This window comes from Nestor notabilis, unplaced genomic scaffold, assembly GCF_000696875.1.
Source record: "Nestor notabilis isolate BGI_N333 unplaced genomic scaffold, ASM69687v1 scaffold32196, whole genome shotgun sequence".
Classification (NCBI taxonomy): Eukaryota; Metazoa; Chordata; class Aves; order Psittaciformes; family Psittacidae; genus Nestor; species Nestor notabilis.
In genome coordinates this window covers 26,725-51,924 of record NW_009932937.1, presented here as the reverse complement: position 1 = coordinate 51,924, position 25,200 = coordinate 26,725, and the positions used below count along the sequence as shown (strand labels likewise).

The following is a 25,200-nucleotide window of genomic DNA, read 5'->3' as shown; positions in this document are numbered from 1 at the left end:
TGACCCTGATCCATAAGCTCCCTGTTGACTCAGTCAACAAATCTTACAGGTTTGAATTAAAACCAGGATTACAGTAACTTCCCCTGGCTCATAAAGCCACCACCTTGAAAAGTGTGCAAACAGGGTTAAGGACGAACACTTCCCTTTAGAGGAGAGGCAACCAAGGCAGACAACAGAAGCAAGGTAGAACTGTCTATGGGCAATGGCTTTTGAGTTTGGACACGACACGGTTGTGCAGTGTTAAAGAACTCCGCACCTCCTTCGGCTGCAAAGTCCGTCAGGATCTACGTGAGCGGTTCTGAAACACTGACTTAACCCAGAAACAGAAGGGAAGAAATGAAGGCATTAAAATTCAGGCAATGTTTCAAGAGCTGATCATCTGGCAACACGGCTGACAGGATGGGACTGTAACAGTTAAGTGCAGCATCACAACCGGCGAGGGGCCCGCGTGCGTCCGTCGCTCTCCAAACAGGAAGTTAAAGGGATGAGAGCAGGACAATCACACGATCTTTTTGATGCTGTGCCGCTTGAAGCTGCCCGTGCTGCGCTGCTTCTGCACCTGGCTCGCGGAGCCGTGGCGCATCCTCCCGCTGTTGGCGTGCCCGGCGGTGGGCGAGAGCTCCACGTTCTCCTTGTCGATCCCTGGGGAAACACAAGGGCTGGGGTTAGTCCTGCTGCACCCTGGAGCCCCAGAGGGGGACCAACAGCCTGGACCAAGAGGGATGGCGCAGTCCAGATGCCACTGAATTCTGCCGTGGTGACATGCAGAGGGTCATTCTAAGCAGGGTATTAGCTTATATGTAATGACTTGGGAGACAATTTTTGTGCTGGATAAAATAAAAGCCCACATCTGAAATACTGGTGTAATTAACAGCTGAGCGAGCAGTTTAATATTCATTTAAATCAAGAATACAATGAGTTTTGATGCATAAACCCTTCCAAAGACACAACGAGGCTGAGTGTCTGGCTACAGAAGAGCTGAAATCAAGATGGACCAGAACAGCCACTGACCTGGGGAGTGTTGGGAGGTTGCAAGCGAGGTCATGGAATTGGAAAGGTTGAGGTTAGCAGTAATGCTCAGCTGGCTCTGCACTGCGGGGGGATACGGAGAGGTGGGTGTCAGGAGGGATTCTTCACTGGTTTCCTCATCAATTCCAGGCAAATACGTGTCAATCAAGGCATCAAGAAACTTCACTATGAGCTCAGCGTAGTCCGGGATTTGTGTTTGCTGCGGATGGTGGGGACAAAAGAAAGACATTGGTTCTTCTCTCTAGAAATTCTGTGAGTCGTCGTGATCTGCATCCTTCCAGCACCAATGTGCTCTATACAGAAACTTACAGAGAATCTACTGCTCTTACCTTAGAGAAGGGGCCAGCAAACCTCCACAACCCATTAAATCCAAAACCTACAACAACAAATCAAACGTTACCACAAACACACAGTTCTCAACTAACAGAAAACAACTAGAAACTATGGAATTTACCAACCCCTACCTTACCTTACCGGGTTAAACTTAAACTCATCATTTACCACCACTCTTGGTCTGTATTTCTTCAAACTGGTTAGTAGACACAATACTGAGTTTCAACTTCTTTTTACACACACAGCTGGTGCAGTACTTTGAATTTTTAGTGCACAATAGCAGCGAACAGCTTTAATATTCATGGCAGTGGTAATATGCAAACTCTTCTGTTTACAAGAATATATGACATTGGCAAGATGCCACACAAGAGCGACTGAGTGTTCTATTTAGAGCTGCAGTTCCAAAACACTGTCAGTAGTAAATCTAACTTAAAATATGGCTGCTTTTAAAAACAAGGAAAAATATTTACTCTGTAGATAAGAGGTTTGGTACTGGGGCGGCGATTCCTCATGGTAGACAACGCTCTGAACAATCCCATGGATTGGATTCAACAAATTTGGATCCTGGCACAGCGATAAGAGGGTATTGATCTTGGAATCCAGTAAATTGTGCCTGAAGATGAAGAGAAGCAGCTTATTTTTTGTTCATTAAATACAAACACAGATGCAGTTCCCAAATGACTTCAGCAAATGGCAGTTAAGGTGGGATTTTCAAAATCTTAGTGATTTCAGAAGCACAACACAATCCCTGCACATGCTCAGTGTGCAACACTTCCAAAAGGATTGCACTAACAATGTGACCCATTGAAGCATTTACCTCACACTTTACATTGCAAGAGTTTAATTATTTTCAACTAAAACCCAATTCATTGGATTTGGGAACATTTCAGAGCTGCCACTTCAAAGCAGCTTTTTCACCCTGTGGCAGTGCTCCCTCACTGGAGCTGCCGTGCAGATCCCACACATGGGGTTTGTTAGTACAAATGCCAGTTACTTACAGCTGTTGTTTCAGTAACTCACACAACCCGTATGTACTTTGCCCATTTATGAAGCCAGAAAATAGCAGCATGATTTTTAAATCATGCTCAGGTCAGCTTTAAAAGTCTACTCATCTTAAGTCCCAGTTGTTGGGTTTCCCTTACATAGACTGACTCCAGCAAATACTACTTTTGACAGATACCTGAAGAAATACCAGAGTATCCTGAGCTGTGCTTTGAATGAGTTTTGATGGGCATTTGGGGTGCTGAGTAAAAACCTGAGTGTGACTGGGGTGAAGCACCACCAGCAGCAGCGGTACCTGAGGATGCCCTGTCTAGGAAGAACATTAGATTAGTTTAACTTAGGGGAAAAGGACGATTCTCAAATTGCTATGGACATGTGTCCCAGCAAGCCATGGGCAGACGAGGACGTCCCTTGTACATGCTTGTCCTGGTGCAGACCTTTTAAAGGAAGGGCCAGGTAGTGAGTCCCCATAAACAGAGTACTGGATACTTACACAACAGGAAAGACCTTTGGGAAGACAACACTGGCTTCTGCTAAATACTCATAGAGAATCCGCTGGTCAAACTCATCAGTAGTGTACTTCACTAAGGTTGCCTGTTACAATAAAAGGATTAAATCAGCACACTTGTAATTTAAGTTGAATAGTTACAGGCTTTGTTGTTGTAGTTTAAGGTTTTAAGATTTCTGAATAGCAGAAAGCAGCATTACAAGAGATTCATTTGTGTCCTCTCTGGACATGGAATCAAGTCATTTTGTGTGTATGTAGGAAATAATAAAACCAGTTGGTAATAGCTTCTATTCTGATAAATATTCACCTAGTTGTTTTTTGTCAGAAGTGGGCAACTAAATCTTTGTGAATTACCTCAGGAATGGCAACTGGATTGCTCCACCTGTAGAAAGCACCATCATACTGTACCTCTGTTAATAGTCAATCATTTTAAAACTGAATTACGCTGGGATTCCAACAGCTTCCACTTCTTGACTTTAGAAGTATACTACATCACTATCATTTTACCATATTAAATTAGTCTGTGATAATAATCTGCCAGGAAAAAGGGACAATTGTTGGACAAGTTCTACAAAGCAATATGGAATAATGAAAATTCAGTATTTGCTCTGAAGAAGCATTTAAACACATTTCTCATAGTGATTCCTAGAAAGCTGGAACGAAAGAATTGACTTGCACATCACAGGGATAATGATCCATGTGAAGTTAGAAACACTGCAAGGAGCTGCTTTGGAGGAGTATCAGAAAATAACAGGGAATAGACAGAAAGAAACCTTACAAGAACCGTAAGCAGCAGCGCTTGAATTTTGGGGTCAGTCAGGACTTCTTCATCCAGGAGGACATTTGACTCGGACACAGAAACCTTTCGGAGGTGTGGGTGCTGCTGTGGTGATATTCTCTGGGTTTCTGCCAGATAAAAAAGAGCAACTCATCCAAAGCAAAAGCAACCCCAACCAAACCAGAATCAGCTCTTGCACAATGAACTCAGTCATATGCAAACTTTGAGTTCACCAGCATTCATAAAGTAGAAAAGCAACAGCTACGCTGGAATACTGCAGCACTGGACCGTTCCATGGGATGTGTTATCAAATGGTCAACAATAACCCCAATTTCCTCATCAGTGAAATACAGGCCCAGGGGTGGCAAGTCCCACGTTCCGGCTCCGGCAGCAGACTGCCATCAGACACGAGAGCAGAACCCTGGTCTTGCATTGCAATTGGGGGTGGGGGCACAGGAAGCAGATGTGGGAGAAGATGAAGAGAGGCATTCGAGGCATTAGGTCACGTTCCATCTCCTGCAGGAATTTGCAGCTCGGGTTTGTTAACTCAGAAAAAGCCAGATTTGGTCTATTTTCATTCCACTCCTGTATGTACAGCTTTACAGCTGCAAACTGAGCAACCCTAATTCAAACCTCAGTTGCTAGTGATAGGGAAGACTTTGCTCTCCAGAAGCCACTGCTGAGAAAGATATTTCTCCCTTACCTTGTGTCCTGGGTTCAGGACACCTTGTAGTGTCCTAAGCAAATAAACACTGAATTTAGAAAGAATTCTTTGTATATGCATACAAAGCATTTATAATTAGTATTATTCTTAAAATGTTAGTCCTGTTTCTCACCCATTTCATAATCATTTTCGGCTACTCTCCTCATTTTGGGAGGCGTTGTGATTCCAGATTCCATGTCTTGCCTTTTAGGAGCCTTTGTGTCCGATATCAAATGGTCAAAACTTTTCCTTGTACCTAAAAACAATTTATCAGGCAATTAAAAACATTAAACCTAGATCCATATTCTAACTTTTTCTGATTTTCTGGCCACGCTACTCTCCTATCTACAACGTATTGACAGGAATCTGGGGACGTTTTCACCCTCTTCAGGGATGGTAAAGAAAATACGATCACACCATGCCGCTCTCCATCACAGGTTCCAAAATGCTTCACAGTATGTATGAGGGAAGCATGCAGTTTACTCAGATGTATGCTGGGGCATGCTATGGTTTCCTGGTCACCACATCACATCCAATAAACATGCCAAAATGTGATTACTGAAAAGGAAGCAGTAACAGGATCATAATGAAATAATGCCCCTCTTCTTCCACGTATACCATGTAATGTAAAGGGTACCCACAAGTTACACAAAGCAACTCATCTTGTTTCTCTGACACTGAGACTTTGCTTGTACACGTGATGCACTGAGAAGCCATGAATAGAAATCAGATTGCTTACAAAACATGTAAAATGTTTTGGGACCCTCTCTTCCAGCGTAAGACCGAGAACTCAATACAGCAGCTAAGCTAAGGTATTTGGCTTCTTGGTTTTGGTGAGAGGGCTGGTGGCAGAACATTGGCTCTATGAACCTTTAGTGTCTGGAATATCTTTTTTTCTTCCTTTTTTTCCCTTTTCCTCCGCTTCAACACACACATTTTGAGTGTCACTCTTGCTTCCCCCCTTTGTGATCAAAAGAACTGAGTTAGTCCTCTTTAACTGTACAGTGTTCTGTGATTGTACTTTGTAGGAACTGTATATATTCCTCTGAATAGGGAATAAGCATTTCAAGTCAGAACAAATACAAGTATAACTTCTCTCCAGTAACACTCCCTGGGGTACTCTGTAGACAAATGAGTAAATTAGTTATCTGAATAACCTAGAAGCTTTTTAGTGTTCGCTTGTGACGGCTGCCCCATATCCAAACTCATGGATTTTCGTGTTCGAGGGCTTATCTGTCCCACTGTCGGGTAACTGGCAGCCAGGTGTCTGTCTGACCCCTTTGGTGATGACCAGGGTTGATTTTCCTTTAGTGTCCTGAAAGTGCAGAGAAATTAAATTAAGAAAATCTTTAAAACTGTGCGTATTTAGGCATAAACTGTTCAACTAACCAAACTACTCTTTATTAAACCCATCTTTCCTACCAGGTTAATCTCCCCAAAACACATATGAAACAACAGTATTTACTTTGCTTGCAAAACTGACTAGTGAAGACTAACAATCTGATATGGATGTAATGCTGAAGAGGTCAACAATAAAGCAATGAAAAGAACACAAGCAAATCAGCCTACAAGGCAAGATAAAACTGGACACTAAGAAGAGAGACACTGACTCCCTATTGAAAGAACCTGGCTCTCCCCATCACTTTGAGGTGGGTTTCTCAGTTTATCTCTGTGGCTGCATATAGACAGGCTCTAAGGTGTTTTAAGATTTTCCAATGACATGGATAAAGTGACTACTTATAAAAGGACAAACAAAACTTCTTTCTAAAATATAAATGGGATGAAATTAGGTCTTGTAGAAAGATGTTAGCAAAGAGTTTAACAACCTCCAAAGCAGTTAAGCTTTGCAATAGCTTTACAGACCTCAGAATTAAATCTATACGAATTTTGATACCCAAATTTCTCTGTGACTCTTGATCACAGTGTAAGCAGCACATTGCTCTGGAACCACTAACAGAACATTAACTTAGCTTTACGGATGTGGCTTTCAGTTTTAAATATACCACAGGTTACCTCTGGATAACTTATTAAAGGAAACAGACATTGAAATGTGTGTCAAATATCTAAAAGTTAGACAACCAACCTATAGGTAGTGTCACTGTGATGTATGGGGTATGTATCCATGGGAACATTCTCCATTGAAACGTCTGTCAACAAGAGAGACTTCCTGTGTTTTAGGCTGCAGCGACTTCGAACTTCCTCAGACACTGTCAGCAAAGCTAAAAATCCAAAGAAAGCCAACGTAAGTTTTGCACAGAGGCAACGCTGAAGGTAAGCAACATCCCATCCACTTCAGGCTTCTAGCGTGTGCGTTTCAGTACGGTGTGATTACGTCTCAGTGGTTGCCTTTGTACCCATTACAAACAGGTCATTTAAAAAGAATTCTAATCCCCATCTAGTTACAATTACAAGGTTTAAACATTTTGCCTCACACGGTCACTGTTTCGGTTTGTAGATCACCAGGAACTGGAAAGTTCTAAGGCACACGCTGCACTGCTTAAACCAAGAAACCTTCAGCCTCTCCGAAGTGTTTTCAGAGCTGCAGAGCAGCTCCCCTGTGGGTGAAGCCTTCAGCCCCACAAATGCTGTCGCTGATGCACCCCAGCCCAGCCCCTCGTCCATCTCCAGTTACAAGTGTCCTTCATGTTGGTACAATTTTATCAACCTAAACCCATAAGACTTCCCACAAGAATCCACTCCTTTTCAGTCAGCACAAACTGAGAAGAAAGTTTGCTGCTTTGATTTTACCTGCCAGGTAAGCCACGCTCTGGGTGTTCACCTCAAACTTGTCACAGTTCCTGTGCTTGTTAACCAGAGCTAGTAGTGTGTGTAAAATCCTCACAGTTCTTGCTACGGTGGTAGGAGAAGGGTGTCTGTACCCTAGAAATGGAGTTGAGAAACCAAGTATTGTATTTAATGATCAATGCATATTTACGAAGCATTAGTATGCTCATTAGCATGTTCTCAGGACACTTCCCATGAAGGGTAAGGAAGCACAAGACTAACAGAAATTGGAAGATGTGTTCTTACCCTTCAGGAGGTGTCCCACTAGTGCAAAGTTGAAGTTGGAGTTGAAATTTAGCCCAACAAAATGGTCCATCTGCTTGCAGTGCCACTCGAGGGGTCTCCTGATCTCCATGAACACCTCTTCCGGGCTCTGACCAGGAAAAGGAAACACAAGAGTTACTCATGATACCTCAAGGTGTTCTTTCTAAAAGTGACATAGTAATTTTAAGAGCTTACACTAAAACACCAAACACACCTTTGAACAGAACACATCTATAGGTTTCTGTCCAGTTCAGAACAGGATTATAAGAGCTTCATCTCTGCACCTCAGTTTTACTGTGGTATTACCCAAGTGAAACAATTCTGAATGCAAATCTCAGCTGCTTACCCAGTGTCCACGAGGACAAGGAGTTGTGGGTTTTCCTGTTATAACAGATCTAACTGCTCACATAAACCCCGTGTCAGCCAGAGCTGGTTGCTAACAGCTCACCTTGTCGTTGAATACTCGAAGGCTGTCCAGGGTGTGCAGATTCTGCTCAAGTAGGGCTGTACCTGCTGAGTACAGGTTTACCTCGTCCAGCTGCAGCACTGCCATTGCTACCCAGAAGAGGGCCTTGTGCATCGGCGAGTCCTGGAGGGAAAGACAGAAAGCCCAGTTTTCAAGTCAGTTCCTGTAAATGGAAGACAAACGGGGCTGACACGCGGGTGTGTACATCATTACAATCCTTCCTGGAGCCAGTTCTGTCCTCAGCCACATCCACTCCAACACACAGATGTTCATATGAACCTGGCTTCTTCATGCACGTAACAGGTGAATGGTAGAAAGTGAATTAATTTCAAGCCTTTTATTTCCCCTTGAGGCATCCCTTCTCTCTTGTACTCCTTCCCTTGCTCACAACACGTCAGACACATCATGCCTCACACCAGACTGAACAGAAACCTGTCCTCTGTTACCAGATTGAGAGCACACATTGAAAATGGATTGCAACTCTGTACACAAGACTAGCCAGGCAATTACTACTCCAGATCAGAACAGCACACAGGAGGAATTGCCATTCAACACATCCTGGGGTCTCAAGCAGCAGATTTTTCTAGGAACATATTTTATGTATTAACAGGAGACACCTGAGGCTCTTCATTACTGGAATACCTACTGGAATGCTGCTCAACTCATGAACTTCAAAGTACCATACATGTGGCCAAGGTAGTGGCAAATCAGAGCAGACTGACATTTACTACAAGCCATGGCCTGACAAGCCTGTACTGGCAAGCAAACACTGACAGCCAAGGTTGAGAACCTTCAGGCAGCTGCTGGCTGATGGAGCAGAACAGCTCAGGCTGAGGTGTTTTTAAAGCCATTGCACAGGTCCCACGTGCAAACATCTGTAGCATTTTGGTCGTGAGTCATAGCAGTGAAGCATGAACTTCAGATACCCCAACATTCACTTACATTGTTCAGATTATACCCATAATTGTATTTTTCATTTACAAACTATTTTTCTGCTAACACTAAAAATCCAGTTTTTTACCTTATTAAGAAGAGGCTGCAGCTTGGTGAGGGCTATAACTGTAGCTTCTATCAGAACTTGGCTATTATAATTATCAGGCCCTTTTAAACAGCTCTCAAGTCCCTTTGTGTAGAGGGAAAAGAAAAAAAGTAATTAAAAATAAAACCATAATTAGATTCTGCTTTGTATAAAGAAGATCAAAGCTCTAAGTAATTGTTACTCTCAATTAGCTTCCAAAGTTTGGGCTCATCTTAAACCAATTCTCAAGAACTTTTGCAAATGGAGATTTACACAGCAGCGATACATGCACTGCTGAAAGCAACTGCACAATGTGTGCATAAAAAGTAAGGGTGCAAGAATTAGAGAGTATCTCTTTTACAGTTCAAATGCTGTTCAAATTAAGAGTTTTATGGACATAAACTTCAAAAAATGCTTAAAGGAAACACATTCAGCACAGGGTGGCCGTGCTATGGAATGCAGCCTTGTTTAGAGAGCATGGAGCACCAGCACCAAGCGAGGCAGTCGGCTCAGAGTTTTCTTAAGTGACTGGCCTGCTCTTTGTTGTATTTATTTATAACACATTAGGTTATTAACTGCCTTTAAAAACAAGGAAGTTGTGAATCATGTGCATGCAGCTAAATGCCTCAACAGAACATTCCTCATTTAGGTAAATACCGACTTCTGGATCCATCTCAGCATCTCAAATCTTAAACTGTTACTCTAGAAGTCACAGCAGTGACAAAACTTACTGCCACCAAATGGATTTAAAATAAAAAGCTTTGTCTACATGAAGTACATTTCCCATCAGTCAGTTCCAGAGAACAACAGGCTTGGAAAAAATATTTATCCTCAAATTATGCCAAGGTCTGTATTCGATGTGAATATTAAGCTAAAAATAGCTAAAATAGCTATTGAGGAGTCACCCAGGAAAACAGACACGGACCCACGTACCTTGCTAAGAATTCGGATGATTTGCTTTATTTGTCCATGAGACACACGTTTACTTATGCAGCCAAAGACAACAAGTGCTCTTGGCTGCAGGGATGGGTTATACTGGAATGCAAACCTGTGAGGAAACAGAGCATTAACAGAGAGACAACAGCCAGGCTGTGTAAGGAAAAGCTGACAATTCTGTGTGTGCACAGGCAGGCAGGGGTATTGGTCTGAGATCTGTCACATACTTTTGAGCCAGTTCAGTCCACTGGTCCAGCCACTTGCATGTTGGAATATCCCTCATACATGCCTAAAAAGAAATATATTGTTTGAACACGTGTAACAATTAAGTACTTTTAAAATTCAGACTGTGCAGCCAGCTCAGTTCTCAGAAGTCAAGTACCTTAATATCCCTTACCACATCCTGGGAAGCGCATCCCTACACTGCTCGCCTGCAGGAAGCACAAGCAGTGCCACTGGCCCCCAGGGGTTATTTGCTTTGACCCACGTACCTCCATGATCTCCAGCAACGCTTCAGTAACAGTTTCCAGTGAAGTCAGGGCAAAAGTCTCCCTCTCATAGGAGCCAGGAGAGAAGGACCTGTCTCGGTAGCTGGAGCGGAACGCGATGACCGCGGCTGACTTCACTTTGCTGATTCCAAACAGCAAATAAAACTTGGGCAGAGAGAACTCAGTGAGGCTCAGCCTTAAAACTTGCTTGGTCTCCTCTGAGGAAGAAATTATTAGTATTAGATTTAAACCACTGAAATTCAACCCATGTTTCAAACACTGCATCTCACCCTCCCATGAATCCAAAGCAGATAATCATCCTACAGGTCACCCTGCACATTCCATCCCTCTTGTCTTTGCTACTTCTCCCAGAGTATCCCACAACAACCATGGTCTGTTGCCCAGACAGTTGAAGCCAACCACTGGGAAGGTGTATTCTAAAAACAGGTCGAAAGAAGCTTCTTTAAAGATGTGGTTCTGTGAGACTTTTCCTCACAGTGATTCATAAAATGGGAACCTGGAGAGCTCCTGCTCTGAAATACCAACCACGCTGCAAGTTCAAGCTGCAATCAAATGCTGCTTTTGGCTCTGGCACTGAAGCAGCCACTTAACTCGGAGGAAAATGACGGCCCTGCTCCCAGCACCGAGTATTTTTACAGTTCTGAACTTTCAGTTCATTTTAGTGCACTTCCAATTCATCCTCTGAACAGGAAGGGTTGCCCTTCTCTCTCTGCATCAAAGCAGAGCTTTTCTTTTTATATACATATACATATACATATGTGCATTCACACACTCACTGTCAATGTATATAGATCTAAAATGAGATTTCAGATCTTAAAAAAAAGATTACATAAACTTTGATTTTTTTCCTGCCTGGTTTTACACTCTGGTAAGAAGTGACAGCTACTTATCTGCTTATATCAATTATTTCAGGACTGCTAAAACACAGCAGCATGCAAAATACCTGCTTTAACAGTATAGTTTCACAATTCTCTTATGTAATTCATATTTTTGTTACCACATTATGCAACCACTCAAAAGATGCACATCAGCCTCTTTTAGCACAGACCTTATTTTCTGCTTTCTCTGCATCACAGGAACTTGCTGGTACTTTCTTTTCTAAAGCCTGTTATACAAACAACTCACATTATGCACCTGCTCTAAACCAGACAGGCATTTTTAATACCAAACTCATTTGTTGTAGATCAAACCCTCAACAAACTGAGCTACACCACAGTATTTTCAAACTTGCAGAATAGTGCAAAGACAACTCAATTATTTCTGAAACAAATGAAGGCACAATGAGCTTAACTGGAAACCCTTACCACTGAAGTGAAGCTGGGAACAAGTGCAGAGAGAATGAATGATGTTGATGACGAGACCGTGAGTGGAAGCTCTGAGAGAAAGGGGACCAGTGGCCACCAACAAAGTGACCACATGGAAGAGGTAGGGAAGATGTGCTGCCACATCCAGAGAATTGTTGAAGGAGAGCATCAGCATGTAGCGTGCTAGAATAGCAATGTCATCCCACATCAGGTGCTGCTCCAGCGTAGGAGTTGGAGACAGACAAGTCTTGTCGATGATTTTACACATCCTTCCAATCACCTGAAAACAGGAACCATTTCATTTTACTTGAAGGAAAAGCACAGCTCAGATTTCAGTAAAACCCATTATAACTTAACACTGGATTATTCTATTGCTTGGAACCTGTTTTATCATGTTCTTTGCAGTATTGCCTGTACCGAGTTATCAGAAAGCATCTCTCTGTCACATTATTATATAAGATGAAATTATTATATAAAAGCAAATCGAGGCAAAGGGGGAACTCACTTTGCTTGAAACCAGTTTTACATTTCCCGAAGCAAGTGCTACAGCCGTGTCTGCCATAACCTCAGCCTTTATGGAGCCTAAGCCTCCTGTGGCACTGGTCTTGATGAAACTGTCCAGCACTACATCAAGGAGATCTGTAATCTGTAAGAGAAAATAAATTCCTTTTGATCAGTCAGATTAACTTTCTGTTGCCACAGTAAACAGCCTGTTAAATCGCCAATCATTCCTTTTTAAGATGCATAACGACCATAGTGATTTGTTATCCTTTTGGAGAAAAGCCTAATGCAAATTTTAGGGGTGTAAAGCTCTACCACGTGTTCCCCCAGATCAAAATGCTTCAAAACTGCAGAGAAGCTATAATTCGGTTTGTATTATTTTTATTTCTAATGCAATAAACTATGCAGAATTTGTACCTGTCCAAGACTTCCCCATATCTTGGCTTGGATGGAAGGGTACATCTGCTTCTCGTTTATTGTCATTGTTATGAGCTTATCAAGAATGGCCGTGACCCGCTGGCGCTTGGCATCGTCGTTGTGTTTGCAGAACCGCACCAGGTTGGACAGCCAGGGAGTCATGTACTCCAAACAGAGGTGCTTCAGTTCAATACCTGCAATAAAACACAGAATCAACACTGGTCTCTATTTACAAGCAAACAACTATTTGTGAACACTTTTCCTTCCAGTTTTACTGTCTAAAATAATCACTATCAGAGATGAGCAAATAACACTGGGCAAGCAGAGAAGCTTCAGAAAGAAACACACTCTGTTAATCACATCCAAGAAACATTGGTAGCAATCTGGCAAGGAGATGCTGACATTTAGTATCTTACTAAGAGACGTGACAAAGATGTGAACATTCAGGATTAGGCAGGAGTATTTAAGATAATCTCTTTTTAATCTTCAGAATGTATTCCAAACAGCTTCCAACAGTAAAGGCAGAGCTGTATTTTGTCATCCTTTTTTTCCAGGCATAAGCAGTGCAACAGAACCAGATGTCCAACGGAGAGATACAGTCAAACTGAAAAGATTGATTTTGACAGGACTAAAGAGCCCTGTAACTCTTCTGTGTATGTATATTCTAGAGTTCAAACCTTCACTATCATGGACCTCAAATTTTGATTCTCATTCTGTAATATTCTCTGCTTCTGGTGAATTAATAACAGCCTGACAGAGATCGGGCCAAAGCACTCACTGGGCAAAACTATCAACAGTGATACAAAACTAATAACCTGGATTGTGGTCTCTGAATGAACTTGAGCCTCCAAATCAAGGAGGTGTGTAGTGAAACTGGTTATCATGTTGATTTTGAAGTTGAAAAGCATGAAGCAATACTGCTGGTACTTACTAGACTTGCTGAATCCAGAAATGCACTCTTCCAGGAACTCTAAGGTGAGGTGGGGTTCATTAGCTGCAAGAGTCTTACTAATAGATACAATAAATAGTGTGTTGTTGGCAGGAATACAGAGTCCTGACGTTTCCAGTAACTGGCCCTCAATCTTTAAATTAAAGGTACATGTTAAGGCACATAGAAGATTATAGGCAGCAGACCTGTAACAAAGCAAGCAACGTGACTTGTAAGAGTCTTCTTGTACACATATTAAAACACATGCATTACACCAAGGCACCACAGTAGTAATACTGACATTTGAAAACTCACAGCACTACTGCTATGTAAGAGATTACATTTAAATCCTGAACTTCTTTCCCTGCACTAGTTAAGACTCAGAGACAAAAACATTTGCCTTGAAGAGATGAAAGGAATTACTCCTCCACTTGCTCTAAACAATTCCTGATGAGGTTAAAGACTGTGCTTGAAGGAATTTTGCACTGGAATTCTCAGAACAGCTTTCAGTTCCAGGAAATTCTATGTATTTCCATGTGCACCTGAGCTGCTGGGAGGAGAGAGAGACCACCATGGCCTGCAGGCAGAGGCAGTGCTTTGTGCCACCATTGAGAGCCTGCTCTAGAGCTGCAGCTCCCACACTATTAAACAAGTTCAACACCATGGAAATCAGATGTACCTAACAAACATACATTGGAAAGCAGAAGTATTTCTCCTTATAAAGAGAAATTAAGCTTCCTACACACCTCCAGTGACTGTGTTAATGCACGTGCCTTTCTTCCTCTATAGAAAACACAAGCTTGCTTAAATTAAATGTACATTTTAGGGAGCTGTGGTGAAAGAAAAATCGTTCTGTTCAAGAGAGACTTGCTCACACTGAGAAAACCCTGAAAAGGATTCACACTTTGATCAGAGCTGACGTTAATGTAAAAGGTCCGTACCGCAGGCTGGGGTCGGAGCTCCCCAGGTTGAGCAGCGCGATGTTCAGCAGCGTCCCAGGGACATCCTTAGGGCGAATTTTGGTGTGCTGGGGGATGGAGTCTGGTTGTGAGAGCTCCCACCGCGTCCGTATGTGAATGATGGACCCGACAATGGCTTCACACTCCTGATGCATGAAGGTGAGTGGTGTGCCCTGGTTGGCAATGGTCAGCGTAAACTGGTTCTCATCCACAAGACAGATTTCCTCGATCTCAGAGGCATAGTAGATGTCATTTAGAAACACTGTTTGTCCCAGGACTCTTGTTCGTTCCGCTGATGTCACCTGCACAGCGGTCGACCCAACCTTAGGAAGAGAACAGAAAAGTGGTTCAGCACCTACTGTTAACAGTGCACAGAGACAAGTCTGACACCTCTAACGTAATGAACGCATGGAATTTTATACTTCCTAAAGAGGCATACTAACAACTTGTGTTTTCTCCTCAAGACAGGAGAGGAGAATTAAGAGACAGTAAATCCTATGCAAATCCTTATAAAAATGTATCAATCCACTAGGAACAGCATTCAAAGGACTTACTTTAATAGAAACTTTGGTGTCTTTATGAGCCAGTTTGAGAGCATTGTGAAATACTTTCAAGTCTTCCTCCAAAGCCAAGGTAGCTGCTGGGAGTTTCTGCTGGTCGTGCTCGATGTGCTCGGCCAATTTCCCTGGAGAGTCTATGAAAATAAGCCTTTTGCTTCCTTTCAAACCTGTCAAGAGCCTTTCATGGTATTTGGTGTATTCTCTGACCCAAGAGTTACAGTTATAAATAAACACTGCTGAGACATTTTCATAAGCAAAGCCTGGAAAAACTACAAACCATTTAGAAAGAAAGTCTGTTTTAAAGCGATTACTGGGGCCAGCGTGAGTGAGGTCCACCACAATCTCATATGGCTTTGCATAGTATGGCTTCAGAGTCAGCAGCACGTGGTAGATCAGCAGGTCTCCATTGATCTGACCGGTCTTGAATCTGTAAGAGAACAAGGCAGACACGGCTGGGTTTGCGTGCCATGGCTCACACTAACTCCAACGTTAGCGCCCATGAAGCTGACTTGGGACTTCCCATAACATAAAAATATTAAGAACTTCTTGTTCTCATTTAATGATTCTCTGAATTTCAGGAGACTGGACAGTGATCAGCCGAAACCAAGTCTCCAGAGTCAACACGACTAGTAGACAAAAGTCTACTAGGAAGGATTAACTGAAAACCAAATTCAACATCTCATGGACATCTGAGGTACTTTAAATACCTGCCACTGTTTCAAGCTACCATTAACTCTGCTCCTTCAAGGCAAACTGATTGTCTACAGAAGGAGGTAGTTTTCAGTGTGCTGGGACACTGCTCTTGGGAAGTCTCAGGTAAACCACCAGGGCACAGGGTAACTGAGGAGAGAAATTTCATGAACGTAGAATATTTCTCTGCCAAAGACTCTCTCTTCCCTCCCGTGTTACTTCCTGTTGTTCCAAGAGCTAATTTGGGCAAGTTGGTGTTTTTCCCCCTCTTAACGTGTCACAGTATAGTTGTTACAAAACGGAAGTGTGTCATCTCTGTGGTTTTAGTTCTCCACTTAGAGTGAACGACGTATAATTTCAGTTACAGATTTGCTTAAAACATACCAGCACTGTCTAAACTGACTTGCTTCATGTTAATGGTCATTTGCATCCTAAGAGCAAATACATGCACAAAGAAACTCCATTGTTGAAGAACTAAATACGTGAAACACCAATTTTCTTTTGACTACATCTTGCCAAGGTAAGTACACATTTTCTTTCTCTTAAGTTCCACTTACAAGTTTCTAAGATGTTGTGAAAAACTGCATGCAAAAGTATCTTTAAAGAAGTTCAGGTGACTCAGAAATAGTAACACCCTGTACAAATATCTCCAACTGAATTAGGAGGCTGATGTAACTGTATTTTTAGTACTGTTAAAGGTTATTCACAATCAGACTCCTAAGAATTAACAGTGACAGTCGGTCCTTGGCTCTGTTGTTAGTGCAGATTTTAGTGAGCACTCACAGAAGACCCTGTCCATACCTAGGCACAAAGGGCTGAAATAAAAAGAAAAAGCAGCTCTTTGATGCAGTTCCTTTGCTCTCATGATTGTAAGTGAAGCCCTTAACATCAGTTTCTTTATTTGTAAGAAAAGCACATCTGGTCTGAACACCACAATTAACACTGGACTTGTTGTACCCTCGAAGGAGTAGGCAGAAAGAGCTGCAGCTCTCAGGCAGTAACATTCAAGTTGGAGTAGATCTGTACTGGCAAATGGAGCTCAGTTCTGCAGGTCATGCAGAAACTTCACGTGAAAAGTTGTTCTGTTCCCAAGGAAAGGCTTTGCTGGCTTTGCTTTTTCTCCTTTAGAATCATAGTACAAGGCACTGTCGAGGCAACCTTCACTGTCTGAAGATAAAAATCCTACCTGAGCTGTAGCTGATTTCTAAGGCAGTTTCTAGTTCAAACTTAGCAGTAAGGATTCATCTCAGAATGGAGTCTAATTGTACGTCAGAGAAGAACTGCAAAGTAATGTCTATCTTTTGCTGCTCCTTTGTCCCATAAGGAGAGGCACCCATCGCTGTCCCCTGGTCACACACAGGCATGTCACCTCTCACGCTCCTGGAGGACATCAGCAGGATGGGGGTTTGCAAGATAGGCAAGTTCACCCTCTGATTTTGGGGAGCGAACAGGGCTGTGTCTTTGGCAGGCACGGCAGCTTCTGACTATCATAAAAGGGAACATTGGAATATTTCTGAATGACCTAACCTCACAAACATACGTGTTACCTTCAAAGTACTAGCTTCAAAGCCAAATGCTTCATAAGAATAGCACTGTTACTTTTGGTCATTCTCTGTATTGTTTATATTTGAACCAACCACGGTCTGTGACGTTCAAAGCAAACATCTTCTGTTATAGAGACAGGTGAAAGACACTGCATGGGATAAGCCTTAAACTCTGACAGGGTCTCACACGAGCAAACTGGATGAAACAGCAGCAGCAAAGTGCTTCACTCCTTGTCTGATTTGTCACTATCATTTTGAGGTTATCTAACAGTATCAAAGTTGTAATCAAAGTATCAAAATTAAGGTTATTGACTGTATCAGGCTGACCTAAAGATCAGTTTCCTGCCCTCCAGACAAACTCAACTGGTACAGATTTGAACACTACACAAATGTGAGACAGACCATACTACTGGTAATACCATTTGCATCACTCTCTCAGGCGTTTCACAGAAAATGTCACAATCTGCAGCATGTTTCTGAGAAAAATAAGCAGTACATTTGTGATAAAAAAGCCTTTTGTACAATAAAGCAGAAAAAGAGAGAACAAAGATTTCCCTGGGCGTTTGTGAAACACTCCAGACACCTGTGCTAAGAACAATTAAAACAGTAAGTTGCAGGAACGGTTCAGACTGAGGTTTTTCACTTGACCATCTTGACATGCATGGCTACATTTCCCACATCCAGGAGAGTGCAGGACAGCAGCAGCAGCCAGCTGTATCCTGCACATGGGTTTCTCATTCGGCTGTGTAAAAGCAGAAGTGATGAACCTGAAGCTGTAAGATGGCCAGCTTTAAAGAGGAGGAACTACCAAAAAGGAGGAACTACAGAGTCTGCCTCTACATCACGGAGTAGGTAGTAGGAACTTCCCTTCTCCCTATGGTCCATGTTCTTTTTCAGTCTTCATATATTCTGTATAAACCTCAAACTATCAGAAGTCAGAGACAATGGGTTCTGTCAGAATAGCAAGTACCTGCTCTCGACCCCCTGCACCCACTAAAACTGAGGTTGTTACATACTTTTTTAATCAAAAAGGCTGCTGCCTGCTCTTCCCTGAGGAACCCCAGTCAAACCTCTGAGAACCAGCCCTTGCTAAACAAATCCCATCATTTGTATTTTTGCAGGTGACTAAACAGGAAGATGAAGACAAGGAGACACAGCAAACCACACTCTGCCTTCCCCATCCTGATAATCTTTGCTTTGTGTTTGCAAACAAGTGCAAACCACACCGATTACCCGAGAGTTACAAACGAAACCTGGAATCCTACCAGCCAAAATCTAAGTGGAAGCCAGAACATAACCAAAGCCAATACAGATTCTCCTCTGAGCATCAACTTCAGCAGCAAAACGACTACTCTGGAAATGCAGACGGGGACCCTGCAATCCTCATCCGCCACAACGGCCCAAAATCTCACATCCTCCCCTGCCAACAGTGCCGCGGCCACTTCTGCCACTGTCGGATCCAGGAATTCCAGCAAACCCAAGAGTACAAGGACAAAAGAAAACTGTGAAGACAGCAAGTCTCTCATAATGATCTGCTTCATTGTAATAGCAGTGCTCGTGCTCATCTGCACCTTCTTATTTCTGTCGACAGTCGTAATAGCCAACAAAATGTCTTATCTCAGGAAAGCTCAGCAGGGAAAACGCAGGCCCAGGAGCAATGGTGATATCCTGGCAACCAACAGCTTGTGGCCAACGGCTGCAGGGACGTGGCAGAGGATGAAGGAGACGACTGGAACTGAGTTGATATTGCAGGACTTGATACCAGGGAGAGACACCGCGATCCCAAGGGAAACTGAAGCTGAAACTACCAAGAAACTCACTAAGGAAGCAGACAACAAGCAGGGAAGCAAAGAGCCATTGAAGGCTCACAAACCCATTTTAAGCAATTTTGTAGTTGAGATTTAATCCATACTCAAGGAAGACAACATAATTGTCTCTTGCCTTTTTTACATCATTAATATAAGGCAGAAACTTCACTTTCAAGTAACATGAATTTTAACACAAGAAAGCTGAATTCAGATCTTAGGGGGTTTCCTTTTATCATAGTGGGAATGTTGCAGCAACTTGTAGATCTAGACGGGAATAAGACTGTGTTAAAAGCTCTCTGTAAACCAGTGTCAAGACCGCCTTTACTCCTGTGACCAGAACTCATGGTGATAGGAGCCGAATGGGATAAAACAAAAAGGACAGAAGCCTGCCCATTCTCAAAGGTCACTGGCAGAAATAAAGGGAAGGAGTGTTAGCGTGATAAATGCAGCACACCATGAGGTGCTGCACGGTATAACCAAGTTGCTTTTTTAAGAAAGCTGTAATTTAGTCACAACTGATGCAATGACTGAATGGGGAACTCGTCCCTCTCCAAATGCCCTTTCAGGCTTTTCCATCAAGAACTTCTAAAACCAGCGTAATTGCTTTTGAACCAGATTGAGACATGAATCATATTTATTGTGTTGAGTTCGTGTGTGAAGATAGGAAGTTTGTATTATATGTTAGAACATGATAATGGTTTCAGTTTGTTATCTGCAATAAACCAGTAACATCCATTTTTAAATAGCTCACGTGATACTGTTTCTCTAAGTCAAAATAGTCCAAAAAGACATCAGTCAGGGCAGTTTGGAATATTATGGTCCTCTAACACTTGCTGAAGGTCAGTAAAGGTCTCCCCTGACGCCTGGCTGTGACGTGTCTTGCACTACAGACGCACACTCCACTTTGTCCCAATACCACCAATTACAACATGCCAAAAGTATCTTCAAACCCACCACAACTTCTCATTTCTTTATTCTCAGACGTGACTTCGCCATATCTGGGGGAGGTCTGAGTCTGCCTCCTGGGTCAAAGGCGATCTGCTGTACCTTGGTTACACGTGCTTACACTACATGATGTTGAAGCTCTAAGCATCCTGTGCATCTGTATCAAGCATCTTTGACACAGGAGATGGTTCTATGGTTCAGGACATAAGACTGAGTCCCCAGTTCCTATCCCATGACATCACTCATAAAAGTGGCTGAAAGGGCAAGTAAAAAGCAACAGAGAAGCAAGAGGACAGGGGATTATGTCAGACACATTTAAACATGAGGGGAAAGGCCAGGAGAAGAATTAGCTCAAACTGTGACACATCAGGGATGACAACTAGTACTCAGAGGAGATGAACCGCAAACATCTCACACTGGTGACAGAAACAAAGCTGAAGGGCAGTGCAGGGGGATGCTGCATTGCAGTTACCTTCTCCCTCTCCAGAATGACCATGAGCACAGGGGGCAACAGCAGAGGCTGTGCATGTACTAAAAAAGAACCTGAGATAGCAAATGTGAGAATCTAACCTGGTGTAAAACTGCAGCCAGGCAGGTACGGAACTGAAAGGGAAAAGTCTGTAAGAGTGAGACACTCTGCATACAGATGCTTGTAGGCAGCAGATTAAAGGGATAAAACAGCAGTGTCATGAAAAAAGCAGACAAAAAAGGAAAGAATAATGATCACATCAGTGGAAGGAAGGAAAAAGAGGAAGGAAAAAAAGCCTTCAACAGGGTGGGTACTGTGGCAAAAGATTGGTGGAGACTATAAGGGTTGAAGAGAATGGGGATGAGATGAAGCAATCAGACAAGAAACTGAGTTACAGTGTGAGCATGGGATAGGATTTGCTGCAGGAGCAGTGAGAAAAAGAGAACTGGTGCAGTCAGAAGAGTGGTACAACAGGAAGAGCAGGAGGAGATGGAGAAGCTGCAGAAGGATCTGGCAGCAGTTACTTGGCACTGTCAGAAATACACTTGCAAAATGCCACGAGGACATATTTGATGTGGGTTTCTTTTTGCCAGGGAGCCTTTCCAGGCAAAAATGCTTAAGGAGACAAAAAAGTAGTTGGGGTCACACACAGTGGTATGGACAAAGGCAGGCAGTGAGAAAGCAGCTGCTCTGTTAATGATGGCAGCAGGCTCCAACACTGCCCAGACAGAACAATAACCTGGAGAGCAGGGGCAGGAGAGGGGTGAATCTGAGTTACCTCCTTTCACTGCAACTGCACAGATGAAGATGTGCACACCAGCCAGCAGCCTGTGATCAGAGCTCGCCATGACTCACTGCAACCAGCCTGAGGTTGCTTCTCCACTAATAATCACAACAGAACATCAAACCTACCACCAAAATTAAATCAGCAAGATCCAAATCCAGCCCAGACCTGCATAACTTTCGATTCACACAGAAGTAGCTGTAACTATTTTCAACAAAGACATGCAAACAAGTCTATGTGAGTTTGTACATAACACATTGCAGACTAAAGCCACAAACATGTAAATATTTGAGTTCGATAAGAACAACAGGGCTGAAAAGTTTGCTGTGAAACATGCAAGCTCAGAGATCAGGCTCTTGGTACATCTCCCACTCCTGACGCTTCCTGCAGCAAGCATTGCTGAACTTCCTCTTTAGCTGCAGAAACCTTCAGAACATGAACCAAGCCATTTTAAGCTGCTCGACTTGCAGCACAGTCTGTGTTCCTCAGGCTTCCAACAGGAAAGTGAGCCCATGCCCGCTTGACAGAAGATAAACGAGCAGGTAAGAATCGACTTCAACAGGGAAAGGCTTAATACTTGTCTGGTTTGGTGTGAAACGGAACTGCACTGTGTATGTCTAACTGCAGGGTGTGTTCAAAGCTCTTGTTCAGTGTCTATCTTAAAGGTACTCGGGTTTGGGACACACGTTTGATGTTGTTACTATGAACTATCATAAACTCTACTTGTATTATTTGGCTGTATACTGAAAAGAGGGGAACAGAATGAAAATAAAATGGAATAAGTTTTACCTGTTTGGATCATCATGTGCTCAAGAAGCATTAACTCACTGCTCGTGTTTTCACTGTTGCATCTGAAATTTCACTTTGCATATTTGTAAACCCAGGAAGCTTTATGCATATTCATTTCTTCGAAACAGCTTCCCATGACTACCACTAGAGTAAGTAATAAATGAGCTCAAACTGCATGGAAGTACCTTCAGATCGAAACCGACTATGTAGTGGCTGCATTTTATATCATTTATACAGAGACATTCAGAGATCTGAACTCTAAACAGTACAGAAAAAAGAAACCTGTGTCATGCCAACATCCTCACATTAACACGATCTCTTTCGTTACAGAAAGTGCCCCATGTGCAGGGATTTATTTATAAAACCAGTTTAACGTTAGAATGTGGTTCTCTTTCAGCATCACTATTTGGAAACTTGAAAAAACTATTACACTGTACCCAAAACTGCTGAGGAGAGGCAAGAACAGGAAATAGAAGTTGAAGAGGACTGTAAAGAGCTTTTACTTAGGTCTTGGCTTACATCCATCACAAGACGACAATCTTTACTCCCGAGAACCCCGTTTGTCAGTGCTGCTGCGCGTGTTCCAGGTCCATAACCATTTACATGATTGATAAATGTTATTTTAAAACACTGGTTGGACTTCTCTGCTGATGCCTTTTCCTGATGAGGTGAATAAAGGTAACAATAATCAAGGCATTCTCTTCAAAAAATGTCACTTAAGGACAATGATCACTAACGTTGGAAATCTGATTTTTGTGAAGTCAGTGACAAACCTGTTGCTGATACAAATGGAACGTGGGGTCTGATGGTGTTTTCACTACTATAGTATTAACAGAAGACTGTCTGGTGTCAGTGAGTTGTAACACAATGATGCAATTCTCATGTTGATATGTTCTATTTCATCGCAGCTATAGGAGAGGACACAGTCAAAGAGGCTGCAGGAAAATGGTCAGCAACCACGTACTACTGGTTCTCTTCTCTGGGGGAATCTGGAAATCCTTTTCTACAGCAACACCTCAAGACGTTTCCATGAATGTAAGAAAGGCCTCCCCCAGCATCGGGAGTCCAACGGAGGGCAAAGCTCCTCTGTACCAGCTGCAAGCAACCGGACCCAGTTTCCCCAAGGCTGGAGGAGCCCTGGCTGGAGCACCAGCTGTTACGACACCAGCTCAGTTCCCCGGAGCCCCCGCAGAAGCCAGTGACGGGAGCTGGGTAGCAGCACTGATAATTGGCATCATTTTGATTAGCATGATAACGGCTATTGTTATAATCCTCCTGTGGAAATGCCGCCGGAGGCCGGGTCTAGTTTACTCGCACTGGGCCGGCCGCTCTCCCTTTGCGGATGGAGACACACCAGATGTTTTCGTGGACTCTGACCAGGCCACCAAACGTTCCTCTGTTTTATTTATGTTGCCCTGGAAATTTAAACAAGACCCAAACCTACAGCAGGAGCTCACTGCATCAGAGCAACCACCCGACTGCGCTACCTGGAATGAGAACAGCCAACAGCCTCCGCCGGCCGATGACCACACTGCAGCCAGTATTCCAGCTGCCAACACAGAGCCACCTCCAGCTCCCATCCCAGAAGCCACAGGCTGTGCAGGTGACTCCAGTCCTCACCCAGCACCTTCACACGACCCCCCAGATCTGCCCCCTCCACCAGACTGGCTCAGGGAAGAGTGAGCATCACGGATCAGATCCCAGCAAGTACTGGGGATTTCACCCAGAATCAGAGGAACCCCCATTGCTCCCCCCCACACCTGAGTTACTTATTCAAGAGATTCACAACCACTGCCCCAGCCACAGCACCTTTTGTACAGCGCCCAAATTCACACTTCATGTTTGCCTTAAATGAGGTATTCATCAACCAGCTGAAGAAAGCAGAAGTTAAGGCCGGCAGGAACAGAGCCCCCCGCACGGGCATTTCCTCAGCGTTTCTTAACTTCAGCTTTCACAAAAGGGAACAACCTGCTTCTGCCTGAAGCAAATCATTTCAAAATACAGTAAGGATTGTGCCCACTGATTATCTGAGACCAGCGAGTCCAGACTGTGGGGACCACAGAAACAGAGCAGGCACACCTCTGTGTGCCAGTGTACACAGGTATGTGACACACACACACACACGGAGCTTTTGAGAAAGAGCACGGCGTCAGAGGTACCCGGGGCTTCTAAAAATTGTCTGTTCTATTGGGCTGTATAAGCGAATGCAATGAACTGAAGTGAATTTTAATAAAGCTTTCTAACTCAAAGATGTTTTGGTCACATGAAGTACAACTGAGTATTTGCTTAGACACAAAGCTTTGAATTCAGAACACGCCTGTCCTACCAAAGCGCATCTTCCATGAGTGACTGGGTAACGATGGCTTACAGGTATCAGAAATGAACCCTCTCAACAGCCAGCAGTTGTTCTTTGCTAAAAGCAAAGAGATTTCTTTTAGATCAAATATTACCAATAAGCTTTTGGGTGTACCATAAACAGCCACATCACACCATGGTTTGGTAAAGCAGAGAAGAGTGCAAGAAAACAGTTAACACAGGGGTCACTAACACACTGAAATGCCTCCAAAGACCTGAAGAACAAGTCCAAAAGGCTTCCTCCTACCTACATACTTCTGATTTTTACGGGTAAAACAGAAACAGTTTGCAGAACACTCAGCAAATGATTAGCAGAATTAGTTGTGTGCATTCACTAATTTCTTCCTCTGAAGCAGTGTTTTCAGGATGCACTCAATATTCTTAATAGACTTTACAACTAATTTAGCGTTGCGTGGATGCCAGACTCCTTCTAACTCAAGGTGTTCAAGTGTTTGACATGTTCCTTCCTGGGCCCCGAGCACAAGCAAAGTGCATTGTCCTCTCTAAGTCCACTGACTTTAGTACAGTGACTTTCTGGTGGGAGGTAGGAGGGTGGTCTCAGAGGTAAGTAAATTCATTTCCTTACTTTTTGTTAGCCAGTTCTGAAGGTTATGGTTTAAGGAAAGAAGCTGCTAGATGCTTTGGTGGCTTTCCACGCCAGCTCTGCACCATGGCAAAGAGTTTGTAGTTTTGAGTTTGCTGGGGAAGGCAATGTGTTAGTGGATGTTGCACAGAACACACGTTTGCACATGCTACATCAATAAAGATTAAAATGTTTAAATTACTGTGAAAAACTGCAAGTAACAGGCTACACAAA

At 43.1% G+C, this 25,200-nt stretch overlaps 2 protein-coding genes across 2 annotated transcripts in view; one reads left to right on the top strand and one right to left on the bottom strand.

Moving 5' to 3' along the window:
- Positions 1 to 499: 499 nt before the first annotated feature.
- The window catches only part of NF1 (neurofibromin 1), a gene marked incomplete at its 5' end in the record, with an annotated part of 50,699 nt that continues 25,998 nt past the window's right edge, over positions 500 to 25,200 (bottom strand). Inside the window, 22 exons of the mRNA XM_010016629.1 lie at positions 500 to 642; positions 1,012 to 1,228; positions 1,359 to 1,405; positions 1,833 to 1,975; positions 2,858 to 2,958; positions 3,651 to 3,778; positions 4,487 to 4,609; positions 5,511 to 5,668; positions 6,437 to 6,572; positions 7,102 to 7,233; positions 7,384 to 7,510; positions 7,850 to 7,990; positions 8,889 to 8,990; positions 9,819 to 9,933; positions 10,049 to 10,110; positions 10,313 to 10,527; positions 11,635 to 11,914; positions 12,140 to 12,280; positions 12,553 to 12,746; positions 13,484 to 13,686; positions 14,422 to 14,762; positions 14,994 to 15,426. Of these exons, the coding sequence (XP_010014931.1) occupies positions 500 to 642; positions 1,012 to 1,228; positions 1,359 to 1,405; positions 1,833 to 1,975; positions 2,858 to 2,958; positions 3,651 to 3,778; positions 4,487 to 4,609; positions 5,511 to 5,668; positions 6,437 to 6,572; positions 7,102 to 7,233; positions 7,384 to 7,510; positions 7,850 to 7,990; positions 8,889 to 8,990; positions 9,819 to 9,933; positions 10,049 to 10,110; positions 10,313 to 10,527; positions 11,635 to 11,914; positions 12,140 to 12,280; positions 12,553 to 12,746; positions 13,484 to 13,686; positions 14,422 to 14,762; positions 14,994 to 15,426 (3,682 nt within the window). The remainder of the gene's footprint in view (positions 643 to 1,011; positions 1,229 to 1,358; positions 1,406 to 1,832; positions 1,976 to 2,857; positions 2,959 to 3,650; positions 3,779 to 4,486; positions 4,610 to 5,510; positions 5,669 to 6,436; positions 6,573 to 7,101; positions 7,234 to 7,383; positions 7,511 to 7,849; positions 7,991 to 8,888; positions 8,991 to 9,818; positions 9,934 to 10,048; positions 10,111 to 10,312; positions 10,528 to 11,634; positions 11,915 to 12,139; positions 12,281 to 12,552; positions 12,747 to 13,483; positions 13,687 to 14,421; positions 14,763 to 14,993; positions 15,427 to 25,200) is intronic.
- On the top strand, positions 18,371 to 19,138 carry EVI2A (ecotropic viral integration site 2A). The gene has a single exon (XM_010016626.1). The coding sequence runs from the start codon at positions 18,371 to 18,373 to the stop codon at positions 19,136 to 19,138; it is 768 nt and encodes a 255-aa protein (XP_010014928.1).